The following is a 13,246-nucleotide window of genomic DNA, read 5'->3' as shown; positions in this document are numbered from 1 at the left end:
CTACCGCCGCTAACCCTGCATCTGTTTCCTGCATACACTACCTACACTACTGCCACTAACTCTACGCCAGCTCCCTGCACACACTACACTATACTACTGCAACTAACCCTGCACCCGCTCCCTCAACACACTACCTAACTACACTACCGCCGCTAACCCTGCACCTGCTTCCTGCATACACTACCTACACTACTGCCACTAACTCTACGCAAGCTCCCTGCACACACTACCTGCACTGCACTATACTACTGCAGCTAACCCTGCACCCGCTCCCCGCACACACACTACCTAACTAAACTACACTACCACCGCTAACCCTGCACCTGCTTTCTGCATACGCTACCTACACTACTGCCACTAACTCTACGCAAGCTCCCTGCACACACTACCTGCACTGCACTACCCTGCACCTGCTCCCCACACACACTACCTACGCTACACTACCCCTAACCTTGCATCCGCTCCCCGCACACACTACACTACCCCTAACCCTGCACCCACTCCCCGCACACACACTACCTACACTACCACTAACCCTGCATTTGCTCCCCAAACACACACTACCTACACTACACTACCTCTAACCTTGCACCTGCTGAGAAGTGTTAGGAACTTACGTTTTCACAGCCCAGCTAAACCATGCTGTGCGGGACAGGTGACGGTGCGTTACCGACTCTGGTGTATATATTATTACACAGGTTGATTAAAAAAAAAAAAAAAACTCCTGCAGGGTATTGCACGCAGAAAAACCTGCAACCAATTTTTTTAAATTGGTATTTGTTGCATGCATACCTGTGGTAATCCAACATTGGTCACGAGATCTGCGTATTTTTTAAAAAAATTTTGAGCCCATTACCTTGCACCCAATTGGCATTGCCCCTGAGAATGCATGCAGTCTTTTCCAGATTATTTTGTATTGAAATGTTATTTTTAGGAAGTTTAGGTCTTTAATAGCACTGTATTTTGTGTCTTAGCTATCTTTGAACAATGCCTTGTCTAATATAAGAACAGAGTCATATCTTTTGGGGCTGTTACAGAGTTGAATACAGTTTTGCAGACGTATTTTGCAAGACACACTGGGCGGGCGTCAGTGCCGAGCTTAGACAACAGGGGATGCAGATCTGTATGCAACTCAGTCACGTACGTGCTGAAGGGGTGTAACTGGGTGTTTGCACGCAGGCAAAGTACACTGAAGGCATGTTAGCAGAGTTGTGGGCTATTCTGAGTTGTCAAAAGTGTAAATACACCTGCTTGCTCATGTATCATACACTCCTAGTATAGGGGTGTAAGTGCGCATGGATGATAATGATGGCTACGGAGATGGGTGCACATCTACATATGTGTAAATATAAACCTTTCATTCCATACAAGCAATGCTGGACAGTCACAGCCAACCTGCATCTCACTCAGCATTAGACCCTTTGAGTCTTTATTGCATTTAAAAAACACTTGTGCTTTAGCTTCACAGTGTAAGGTATCTGAACCATGGTAAATAAACTATTATTAACTTTGGGCCTGATTCAGCAAGGAACGCAGTTGCTAATACGCACGCAATCGGCCAATTGTGTACTGCGCATGCATCGCAGTGCGCAAACCGGCCATTGCGAGTGCAGTGACTACGCAGACCCATGGCAGAGTGATTGACAGGAAGTGCTGTTTGTGGGTGGTAACAGGGGTGTGGTCGGGCGAACGCAGGCGTGCTAGTGCGTTTCAACGCCGTTGTAGGGGCGTGTATAAATTATCCACTGAGATTCCCTACGCAGCCTGAGGCCTGATGGCGTGCGTGGAAGTTGGCAATTTCTGACTAAGGTCGGGGCTTGTGCAAGTGTGTGTGAGGCTGCGATGGTGCTTGATTTCACAGTCTTGATAAACATTTTGGATGTGTGTAAGATAAAGCGGGCATCCTTGTGTAGTGCTGTTAGGGCATTGTGATCGCAATGGTTTAGCATACTATCGCAGTTGAACTGCGTGCGTAATCGCTATTACATTCACAGTTGCGTTCCGTAGTGAATCAGGCCCTTTATTACCAGTTATTTATATAGTGCACACATATTCTGCAGCACTTTACAGAGAATATTGAGCCATTCACATCAGACCCTGCCCTAGTGAAGTTTATTTTATTTAAGCTGTAAATAAATAATAATAACAATGTTATTTATTTATGCTAGCTAATGCTGGGCATACACTATATAAAATTATCTGTCAGATATCTGTCCAATCTGGCTGGTTGGAATGAAAACCTGGTAATGTATGGGAGCCAATGACAACTGACCATTTGCTCACAAACACTGGAAAACAGACAAAAATGGTCAATCAGACAAATTGGTTAAAACATATGAATTTGAACAATTTGTTTTTTTTGTCCATTTTTCCAGTGTTTAAAACCATTTGATCGACTGTAATTTGCTCCCATACATTACCAGGTTTTCATTCCAACCAGCCAGATTGGACAGATATCTTGACTGATCATTGTATAGTGTATGCCCAGCATTAGTGATCAGATGGAAATCTGCTAGAGTTGTTAGCATTTTTTTGTCTTTTCAGAATGGTTCCTGAAGCATGTCAGATAAAGTACACGGCACTGGCACATTACTGTTATGCATATTGTATTGTTTCCTCAGGGAAACCGTGCGTTTCAATGGCTTTGGGATGTTCATGTTTGTGGTGTACCCAGGAGCGTTTGTTGACCTTTTCACCACTCACCTCCAACTGGTTTCTCCTATTCAACAATTGCGGATATTTTGTGCAGGTAAATATCCTACAGACATTTTTCAGAAGTCAGTCACACCATGGGGAATGCTTTCCATACTTTTGTTGGGAGTGAGGACATGGAATTTATCTGCCTAATGGAAATGTACATACTTTACATTCACATTCTATCAATGCCATAACAGTATGGGAGCGTTTTCATCTCTGACGAAAATAGGCCACAGCAAGTTTTGCTAGATTAAAGGGAACGCTTCAGCCATCCAAGTTTAAAATTCTTTGGTATGTAAAATATTTGCCATATTAATAGACCATTTGTTTTGCAGTTCTCAGACACCTCTTTCTGTATGTTCATTATGACCGAAATAGTTACTTTGGATCTAAGTGGACTGCAAACTCAATAATAACCTTTGCTTAATTATGCCTAACACAGGGAAATGTGTAGTCCTATACTCTCTATACGGGCTTTTCTACTTTTTCTGCACTGAAGTAAATAAATAAACTACTATATATTTATATATTCATTACCAGTAATTTATTTAGCGCAGGGACATTCGCAGCACTTTGTAGAAAATATTTAATGTCTATACACCTCAGTCCCTGCTTCGAAGCTTACAATCTACACTGCCTAACACATACACAATAGTGTTCATTTTTTGTTAGAAGTCAATTACGCTATTAGTATTGATGATATTAAAATTGAACCTCTATACACACCTTCCTATACCTTCTAATATCCTGCCTATACCTTCTAAGGATGACGCTAATTTGCATACGCAGTCATACAGTAAATAAAGACTTAAGACCTGGAATCTGTGGTTCCAAAGCACAAGTATTATTCAAGTAAAAGTACAGTCAGTTACACGCAATTGATCCAGACACAATTTAGGCGCAAAGGAATTATACAGACCCAAGTACAGTATACATATTAGGCGCTTCCGGTACCAGATGTTAGGCATCAGCAAGAAACCCCTCAGTCAGCATTCAGCAAGAAGACTAAAGACCCAGTGTTTGAGCACAAATGTTTATACCCCCCCAGGAATAGGCTAGAGCCGCTAGACAATAGAGATGTTTGTTGCTGATGCTATTGGTTCCCGAGGGGGATCCATCTGTTACGGAGCATTTAACAGGCTGGTTCAAATAGACTCACCCGTCTCTAACAACTGGGGGTCTCTGCCCTCACGCCCCCTGTAACATCCTAACAGTTAATACATTTTTGTTGCTTGAAGTCTCTGCGGTCCATAACTCGAGAATGCATGATGCGATCTCCCCACCGATATCACCGGAATACTGTGGAAAGAGTACGCATCAGTACAAAACCAAACACTGCTTTCTTAGCATGTATAAAACCTTAGTTACCAAATATCTTTATTTCACAGCGTTTATATTAACTGAACAAACTTAAATCTTCTACCTTAAAACTAATGGAACCTTGTAAGTGAATATGTAATGTGTGAGTGTACGGGGTTTGATCTGAAGACGCTAGTTAACTGGGGACAGATGCATGCGCATTTAGCTACTAAACAGTGTTTTCATACAGGACCTTAAGCATAATGTGTGTATGTGAATGATGCTAATTGTGCATTCGCTACTGGGCGTCATGTTAGCAGCTCAATTGTGCGTAATGTGCGGTGTTTATGCATGAGATTCCATCTATGATGGACTTAACACATATATATATATAGATAGATAGATATATACACACACACACATATCATTCCTCACTCAGTTTCAGATTGCAATGCAAATGTGTTACCTCCAGCTGTGAAGCTAGGGCCATTCTGTCTGGGTGTGAAACTAAAACCTGTTTAGGATTCAGACACATTCAATTGTGTAGATCAATGCCTGGATTATATTACAATTGCCACAACTATACTTGTCTGCATTCAGGGATTCCCAATTTGTATGTAAAACACTCACAGTTTCTGGTGCATTGTCTATTCTATTTACTTTTTCACATGAGGCTGTTCTTCTAGTTGCCCTTGGTAGATTATCAAAAACATTGCCATCTGTTCTTAGCTCGTGAGTTGTAACTTAAAGTGACGCTGGTCGCAAAATGGCGTCTTGCAGATTCTTGTTTCTAAAATGGAGTCTAGCTGCCATTCGAAAGATGGCGTCGCGCACGCTTCAATTTTAAACTGATCTTGTCTCAGCCAATTATCCAGCTTTGAGAGTATGTGGGGGGTAAAATCGGAGCACCCAAAAGAAACCCTCACAGAGGGAGCCTTGGTCAGAAAGCTTATTCCTGACCTTTGTGCAATGAGGCACTCATTCTAACCAATACACAAATATATATATATATATATATATATATATATATATATATATAATTTGTGTATTGGTTATATATATATATATATATATATATATATTACACCCATCAGCCATAACCTTAAATCCACCTGCCTAATATTGTATAGTTCCCCCTTGTGCCGCCAAAACAGCTCTAACCTGTTGAAGCATGGACTCCAAAGGACCTCTGAAGGTGTCCTGTGGTACCTGCCACGAAGACCTTAGCAGCAGATCCTGTAAATTGTGAGGTGGGGCCTCCATGGCTCGAACTAGTTTTTCCAGCACATGGCACAGATTCTAGATTCCCTAAAGCATTCCTGAACAATTTTTGCATTGTGGCAGATGCATTATCCTGCCACACTTACAAGGGTAACAAAAGAAAATAAACTAATGAGAGCTAGGCGATGATCACGCTGCTCATTGTGGTCATAGCTCCAGGGCTAATTCTCCCCTTATAAATAGAACAGGATTTCCACCTGGGATTAATCTTGAATCTTTCAGTAATACAGGCAGATGATTTAGTGCTTCTTGTATACGTATTTCCAAGTCATACCAGGAAATAAGTTGGAAACCAGCTTCAAGGCTGGGGGCACTTTCACATGTGGGGGTAGTGTATACATTTAAAGTTTCCATGTGTTAGACGACTTTACTGTTAGTGTTTCTAATAGTCATAAATTGTAGGTTAGGAGCATCTTCTGTATTGCCTCCTTAGAAGCTGTCGTGATCAAGAGCAGCTATCCTTTCTTTCCCCATACATGAATGTTCCAAAACCCCCAGTCGCTGCTTAGATAAATGGAATGGGACCTGACCACAAACAATTGCTGTTCACCGCAGCTCCAAACATGAACAGCTGTGTTAGTGTATAATAAGTTATTTGCAAAAATGTTGTGATTCAAACCTGTCATATTTTTAATGCACGTTTCAGGCGGGTTGGGTACGAAATGCCGGCGCTCAGGGTCCCGGCGGTCAGAATCCTCACAGGGTTAGGATACCGACACCTGTCGGTAAGTATCCTAACCCTAATCCTGCCCTTACCTCTAACGCTCCCTCCCCCCCCACAGCCTAAACCTATTCTCCCCCCACAGCCCAACCCTATCCCTCCTGCTTCCCTAGTGCCTAACCCTCACCCTAACCATAGTCCTTACTGTCTGGATGCTGGCGCTGGCTTCACGACCTCCGGGATCTCAACTGTATCCCTTTCAAGTATTTGCTGACCTATGAAAAGTTGTGCGATGTTGCAGCACAATTAATTATTTCTGCCTAATAAATTCCAAAAAGTGCATAAGTGATATATATTACACCAGTACTTTTTGTGGTTCAATAAAATGGAAGAAATTAGTATATGGTGAAGCCGATGTGTGCTGCTATTCCACAAGTTTGTATCTTATTACATTTAGAATACTGGGCCTGATTCAGACCCGGTCGCGAGTGCTGAGCGCTCGCAACCGGGTTGATGGTGGCCCACAGCACATTTGCACGACGGAACCGGCTCCGTCGTACGCATGCGCAAGACCTGGCTAGCGATGGGCACTCCGTCGCTCCGGGTCCCACAACAAAGGGGGCGAGCTGTCGATGTTGAGTGACAGCTCGCCTCCTTTGGTGGGCGGGCGGCTGCCCAAACGGAGGCGTTCCCATGAGAACGCCTGTCGTTTGGGGGCTCTGTTAGATCCGAAAGCTCTATGGGGCTTGCGGCCACGAGACCCTACCACAAGGGTCTCGTCGCAAGCTCGATGGTCGCGATGGTCTTGACCATCGCGACCATCATCCTGGCCGCTCGCTGTAGCTGTGGGTGACCAGGAGGCCGTTCTAAAAAAACAAAAGCCCGGCCCTGATTCAGAGCGAGCGCTCTGTCAGAGCGACCAGATCTGATTCGGGCCCACTGATCAGATGGAGCAAGTCCCGTGTATTCTGGGTGATTGTATATAAAGTGGAAAAACTTGACTGCATTTATCTTTCAATGCTATTACAGCTTTGAAGAGTCTAGAACAGAGGTTCCCACACTCTGCCAGTACAGTCCAGGGGTTATATTTACAAAGGTTCGATTTTGTTTACTGTTCTATTTGCCATTTGATTTTTGGTTCGATTTTCTTAGAGGGGATTTACTAAAGGCCAAATAGAACAGAAAAATGAATTCATTCAAAATCGAATTTCTGAAAAACATTGATGTTTTCACATAGAAGAATATAAGATCCCCTAATTTAGTAACATTCGATTTTGAAACTGTAAGTACAACTAACTCAAAATCGAACTGCAAATCCCCAAATGAATAGAACTGCGTCATGCTTTTGATTTGAGCATGAGCCGTTCTATTTGACATAGATGCTTACATGTATCTTAGTGTAAAAACTTGTTAAGTGTTAATTTCTAAAAAAAAAATTACGTGGGGTCCACCCCTTAAAGTACAACCAGCCCGGACTTTGCATAGCCAGTCCTGGTTGTGTAAATACAGGGGAAAAATTGCGAAGGGTATCTCTGTACTTAGCGCAACCAGTATCAGGCTCTGAGCCATTCCTGGTTCTGGAATTACAGGGGGGGGAAAAAAAGCAAAGGGTTCCCCTGTAATATCCATAACCAGCATTGGACACTTTCTTGCGTGAGGGGGGTGTAATGCCATAGCCAGGGAAACTCTATCACCGGGTTCCCTGGCTGAAACGTTACCTTTAGTCAGCCCAGGCCGGAGATCCCTGGGGAGTTGCAGAGGCATTTAAGGGGCAGTGCGAGGGCCAGGTCGACCAGTGTTCCCAAGAAACGGGGGCGTGTCCGCCCTGTTTTCCGGGAGTGGCAAGGCCAGGGGCTGCGTTCACGTACACAGTTTCCTGGCCTCGCAAGCCGACCAGCTTGAGTAAGCTAAGGCTTATTGAGCTGGCTGGCGGCCCAGAGTGCAGCTTTGCAATTCCGTCCCAAGCTGAAACACCCCCTATATGCAACACCATCTGGCTGCTACTGTGATTGTACATTGAATCCTCCTGCTGATAGTACTTAAGTCATTATCTGTGGCCTTGTATTCACATTATTTAACTGACATATCCATTTGGATTACTGCTGGCTAAAAGATTGCCATTTGTTTATTAACGGGAAAATAAATGTTTTTGTATTTACTTAGATGAGAAAGTGGCATTTTTAGTATAAAATGTAACTTTCTCATCTATTACCTGTCAAGGCAATATTCTCTCTCATGTATGGGAGACTTTATTATATTATGTACAGATAGTAGTAAATGCTAACGTCACATTAGCCTAACACTGACAAGCCACATCTTTACACTACGGCAACTATTGTGAGGTAAACACTCCTGATACAGCTGACATGCCTGCTGCAAATGATCCCTTTTGTAGTGTTTTATAATAGACACGTTTTGCGATTTTGGACTCAACACACTTGTGTGAAATGCTTTTTATGTGCATTTTTTCTTGCATACATATGGATTGCACATATAGTGCCTTCCAAAAGTATTCACCCCCTTTGCATGTTTCATGTTTTGTTGCCTCACAACTTGATATTAAAATGGATTGTTTGAAGGTGTGCATCATTTCATTCACAGAACATGCCTACAACGGTGAAGTTGTGTTTTTTTTTTTTTAATATTATGAATCAAACAGCATTTAGGAATAACATAACAGAAAACTTCAGCTTGCATAACTATACACCCCCAAAAAGTCAGTACTTTGTCGAGCCACCTTTTGTGGCAATTACAGCTGCAAGTCGCTTTGGATAAGTCTCTATGAGCTCGCCACATCTTGCCCCTGGGATTTTTGCCCATTCCTCAAGGCAAAACTGCTCCAGTTCCTTCATGTTGGATGGTTTCCGCTTGTGAACAGCAATCTTCAAGTCTGACCACAGATTCTCATTTGGATTGAGATCTGGGCTTTGACTAGTCCATTCCAACACCTTTAAATGTTTCCCCTTTAAACCACTCGAGTGTTGCTTTAGCAGTATGCTTCGGGTCATTGTCCTGCTGGAAGGTGAACCTCTGTCCCAGTCTCAAATCACAGGCAGACTGAAACAGGTTTTGCTCAAGAATATCCCTGCCTTTAGCACCATCCATCTTTCTCTCGACTCGAATCAGTTTCCCAGTCCCTGCTGCTGAAAAACATCCCCACAGCATGATGCTGCCACCACCATGTTTCACTGTGGGGATGGTGTTCTTGGGGTGATGGGATGTGTTGGGTTTGCGCCAGATATAGTGTTTTACTTGGTGGCCGAAAAATTTAATTTTAGTCTCATCTGACCAGAGCACCTTCCTCCATACATTTGGGGAGTCGCCCACATGCCTTTTGGCAAACTCAAATTGTGTCTTCTTATTTTTATCACTAAGTAATGGATTTTTTCTGGCCACTCTTCCATAAAGCCCAGCTCTATGGAGTGTACGGCTTATTGTGATCACATGCACAGAACAGTCTCTGCTGTGGAACTCTGCAGCTCCTTCAGGGTTACCTTTTGGTCTCTGTGCTGCCAAATGGCCTCCTTGCCCGGTCTGTGAGGTTTGGTGGGTGGCCCTCTCTTGGCAGGTTTGTTGTGATACCATGTTCTTTCCATTTGTTGATGATGGATTTGATGGTGCTCCAGGGGATCACGAAAGATTTGGATATTTTTTTTTTTTAACCCAACCCAGATTTGTACTTCTCAGCGACTTTCTCCCTGACTTGTTTGGAGAGCTCCTTGGTCTTCATGGTGTGATGCCTCTTGCTTAGTGGTGTTGCAGCCTCTGGGGCCTTTCAGAAAAGGTGTGTTTATACTGACAGATCATGTGACACTTAGATTTCACACAGGTAGACTTCATTTCACTAATTATGTGACTTCTGAAGGTAATTGGTTGTGCCAGAACTTTTGAGGGGCTTCATAGCAAAGGGGGTGATTACATATGCACATGCCAATTTTAAGAATTTTATTTATATTCTTTTTTTATATATATTTTTCTCATTTCACTTCACCAAATTAGACTATTTTGTGCAGATCCATCACATGAAATTCAGATTAAAACCAAAAATAAATTACAGGTTGTAATGTAACAAAAAAGGTAAAAAGCCAAGGGGGGTGAATACTTTTGCAAGTCACTGTACATCCGCTTCTCAATGAGGGGCAGCATGGTTAGTGTAATGGTTAGCATTACTGTCTCACAGCACTGAGGTCTTGGGTTTGATTCCCACCAATGCACTATGTGGAGTTTGCATGTGCTCCCAGTGGTTGCGTAAGTTTTCTCCGGGTACTCCGGTGTTCTCCCACAATGCAAAAACATATGGGTAGGTTTATTGGATTCTGTCAAATATGATCCCTAGTGTATAAAGTGCATGTGGTAGGGAATAAATTGCAAGCTTCACTGGGGCAGGGACTGATGTGAATGACCAAATAAACTCTGTAAAGCACTGCAGATTATGTGTGCGCTATATAAAGAAGTTGTAATAATTATAAATACATTTTGAGATTTTTATTGCTTTTCTTCAATGCACTGTTTTGTCCACTAGATGGCAGACAAACTGTATTTTAGAGATGAGCAAAGTTGCAGCAAAAATTTGCAGTTTCAGGGAGATGTTATGCTGGCCATACACTAGCGCGATTTTGGGCCGATTCCCTGATTTGCGACGCGTTGTACGATGAATCGTGTGGAAATCGTGTAGTTTTTAAGTTAGGAGACGATCCGATGCGTGCTCACGCAGCTCGTATACGTATCGTAAGATCAGATGCACAGCCCAGCATATCTTTTGTTATCGTATGCCGATTATGCTGTGTATTTGCGCATGCGATGCATCGTGCATCCGAGCGCCATCATTTGTTAAAAAAAAAAAACAGACTGATGTACGCACAGGGAGATCCGTGATGCATACCTCTTTAATAAAATAAACACAGATGCAGGGATGGTTCAGTGAGAACACACAGTAGACTTCCTGTTAATAATACCTATTGAAGGTCAGTGCTGCCAGCCACTTGTAACAGAAAATGGCTACTACAACAACAGCAAATGCTATGTCAAACATCACCAATTCTGTATTTAAGTACGGTATACATTTGTGATTTTTACTAGTAGCTTTTTTTTAAACAATGCGCACAGTTAGGTTTAGTCATCCTTGAAAGAAATCTGCACTGCTATCGAATAATGAAAGTATCTAAATGTTAGGGGAAGTCTTCTTAAGCTTGGTGACAACCAGTTAACAACCTCCTTTTAATTGATTTTATTATATATGTATGATCTTTGTCATTATATTATTAACCATTGTATGTGTGATATTTGTTACAGGTGTCTGGCACAATTTTATCCTCAGTCTCCTGGGCATCTTGATATTATTTCCGCTGCCTGCTCTGCTCTATCCGTTTTATTACACAGGTGTTGGTGCGCTAGTCACTGAAGTTTTAGAGGTAAATATTTTTTTTTTCTACTTAGATTAATATAAAGGAGAGGTTCTCTGTCTGCTTGTGCTGCACAGAGAACATGTTTTATGATGGTTGTGTCAAGTTTCTTTTGTTTTTTTTCTATAGAATGACAAGGCAGGCATAAGGAGACATTGCTGTTATGTACATATTGCACCTGGTATGTTTCACCATTTTCAGGACCATCAGAGCAGATAATTCCTATCCTGCACACCTTTGTACTTTATTCCTTTTGGCAAAGCACAGTTCCGCTATATTTTGAAAAAGGATTAATACGTCGTGCATACGTGAGGGAAATACATTTAGAAATGAAGCCATCACAAATAAGGAGCTAACTAATGTTGGGCTGGCCACTTACCGCATCCTCCAGTTGCAATATTTACCTGACAAAATAAAAATTTGAAGGTTTAATCTACAATAGTTACCGTGCTTGTACATTCTGAGGTGTAGAGGCTCAGCCCTCTGCTGCGATCAGAACTGGCCAGTACATCCTCTCTAGTGGATTTCCGACTTCTATAGAGAAGGAGATCATTTATACTGGTATAGGAGTGCGTGTTGCAATTTATGAAGTGGAAATTACTTTTTTTCGGACACAAAATAATTGTTATTGAAGTTTTACCATTTTGAAAACATACAGGTATACACACGAACAGCTAAATACCCCCTGTTAAATGTTCAACAGCATAATCTGATAAGATGAAATTGGCATTATTCAACCATCAATATCCGTGGAGATTACAGGGTGTCTTGTGTATAGCGTATGACTATTAGTTATATATGATCATTCACGGACAGTGGCAGCAACTGCATATAGTTATTATTCATGGTCAAATATTACATGTGGCAGTTCTATATTAAGTCATGTATGTATCAATAAACAAGTGTGAAATAATATAGGATCCAAGGTGCAACAGTCACAAGGAGCCACCCTTAGACACAAGGACCACTCAATCCTTATAACCGGACAAATAATAAAAGCAAACGACGGTTGCATGCGCTCTGTCAAGTTTCACATTGTTCAAAGCAACAATTAAGTCAATAAGTCAATCACTGTCGTGAGATCCATATATTTCTCCAACTGAATCCACTTGATTGAATGTAATCCTCTTATGTGAAATCACAAGCTCAGAAAAAGAAGAAAAAAATATATATGGTGTAGTATGTTCAAGTCATAAAATTACACCCTTGGTGCCAAACCTAGTGTGACTAAGTGATGTATAACACCAGACCCTGGAATATCACACAGAATGGGAGGGCTAACAGTCTCGTACCAAACTCACTCAAAGGCACGAACACTGAAGCATATAAAGGCTTCTGTTATCTGTATGATATTTCCTCCACCACATGGACGCAGCATGCGTTATCAAACCCAACACGTGACAAATTCCAATATAGATAAGCGTACCATACTCGCAGTATTCCACATACACATAGCAGTCTATTTAGGGTGCATTCCTATGCCCCATCCAAGAGATACGATGTACTCAGCAAATACATTTATGCACAAATTTACTCAAACATAATTTCTTTACAGCAAAAAAATGTATATAGCCAGCTAGTAGTGGTATAATAGTAGATGGATCCCAAACATAGGCCCTCATTCGATGGCAATGCGCAAGCCCTGTAGCGAGTGAGAAATTCACTCGCTCCGGGGCTCGCTACAAACGGGGCGGCTGTCGATGTTGATCGACAGCTCGCCCCCGTTTTGTAGGCGGAGTGGCTGAACAAACGGAGGCGTTCCTGAAGGAACGCCTGCCGTTTGTGGGCGGCCCTACTGACATCACCAGTGATGTCAGTAGTGAGCTTCCGGCTCTATTAGAGCCGAAAGCTCACTGGGGCTCGCGGCAGATGAGACCCTACCACAAGGGTCTCGTCGCAAGCCCGA

General features: G+C 42.4%; 1 protein-coding gene across 2 annotated transcripts in view; it reads left to right on the top strand.

Moving 5' to 3' along the window:
* The window catches only part of MBTPS2 (membrane bound transcription factor peptidase, site 2), an 81,809-nt gene that overhangs the window by 15,543 nt on the left and 53,020 nt on the right, over positions 1-13,246 (top strand). For both annotated transcript variants that reach the window (XM_088451497.1, XM_088451496.1), the window contains 2 exons: positions 2,622-2,749; positions 11,231-11,349. In XM_088451497.1, coding sequence (XP_088307623.1) covers positions 2,622-2,749; positions 11,231-11,349 — 247 coding nt within the window. The remainder of the gene's footprint in view (positions 1-2,621; positions 2,750-11,230; positions 11,350-13,246) is intronic.

The sequence above is a fragment of the Taudactylus pleione genome, unplaced genomic scaffold (assembly GCF_031769625.1).
Source record: "Taudactylus pleione unplaced genomic scaffold, aTauple2 ptg000026l, whole genome shotgun sequence".
Taxonomy (NCBI): domain Eukaryota; kingdom Metazoa; phylum Chordata; class Amphibia; order Anura; family Myobatrachidae; genus Taudactylus; species Taudactylus pleione.
This window is presented reverse-complemented; position numbering and strand designations above follow the sequence as displayed.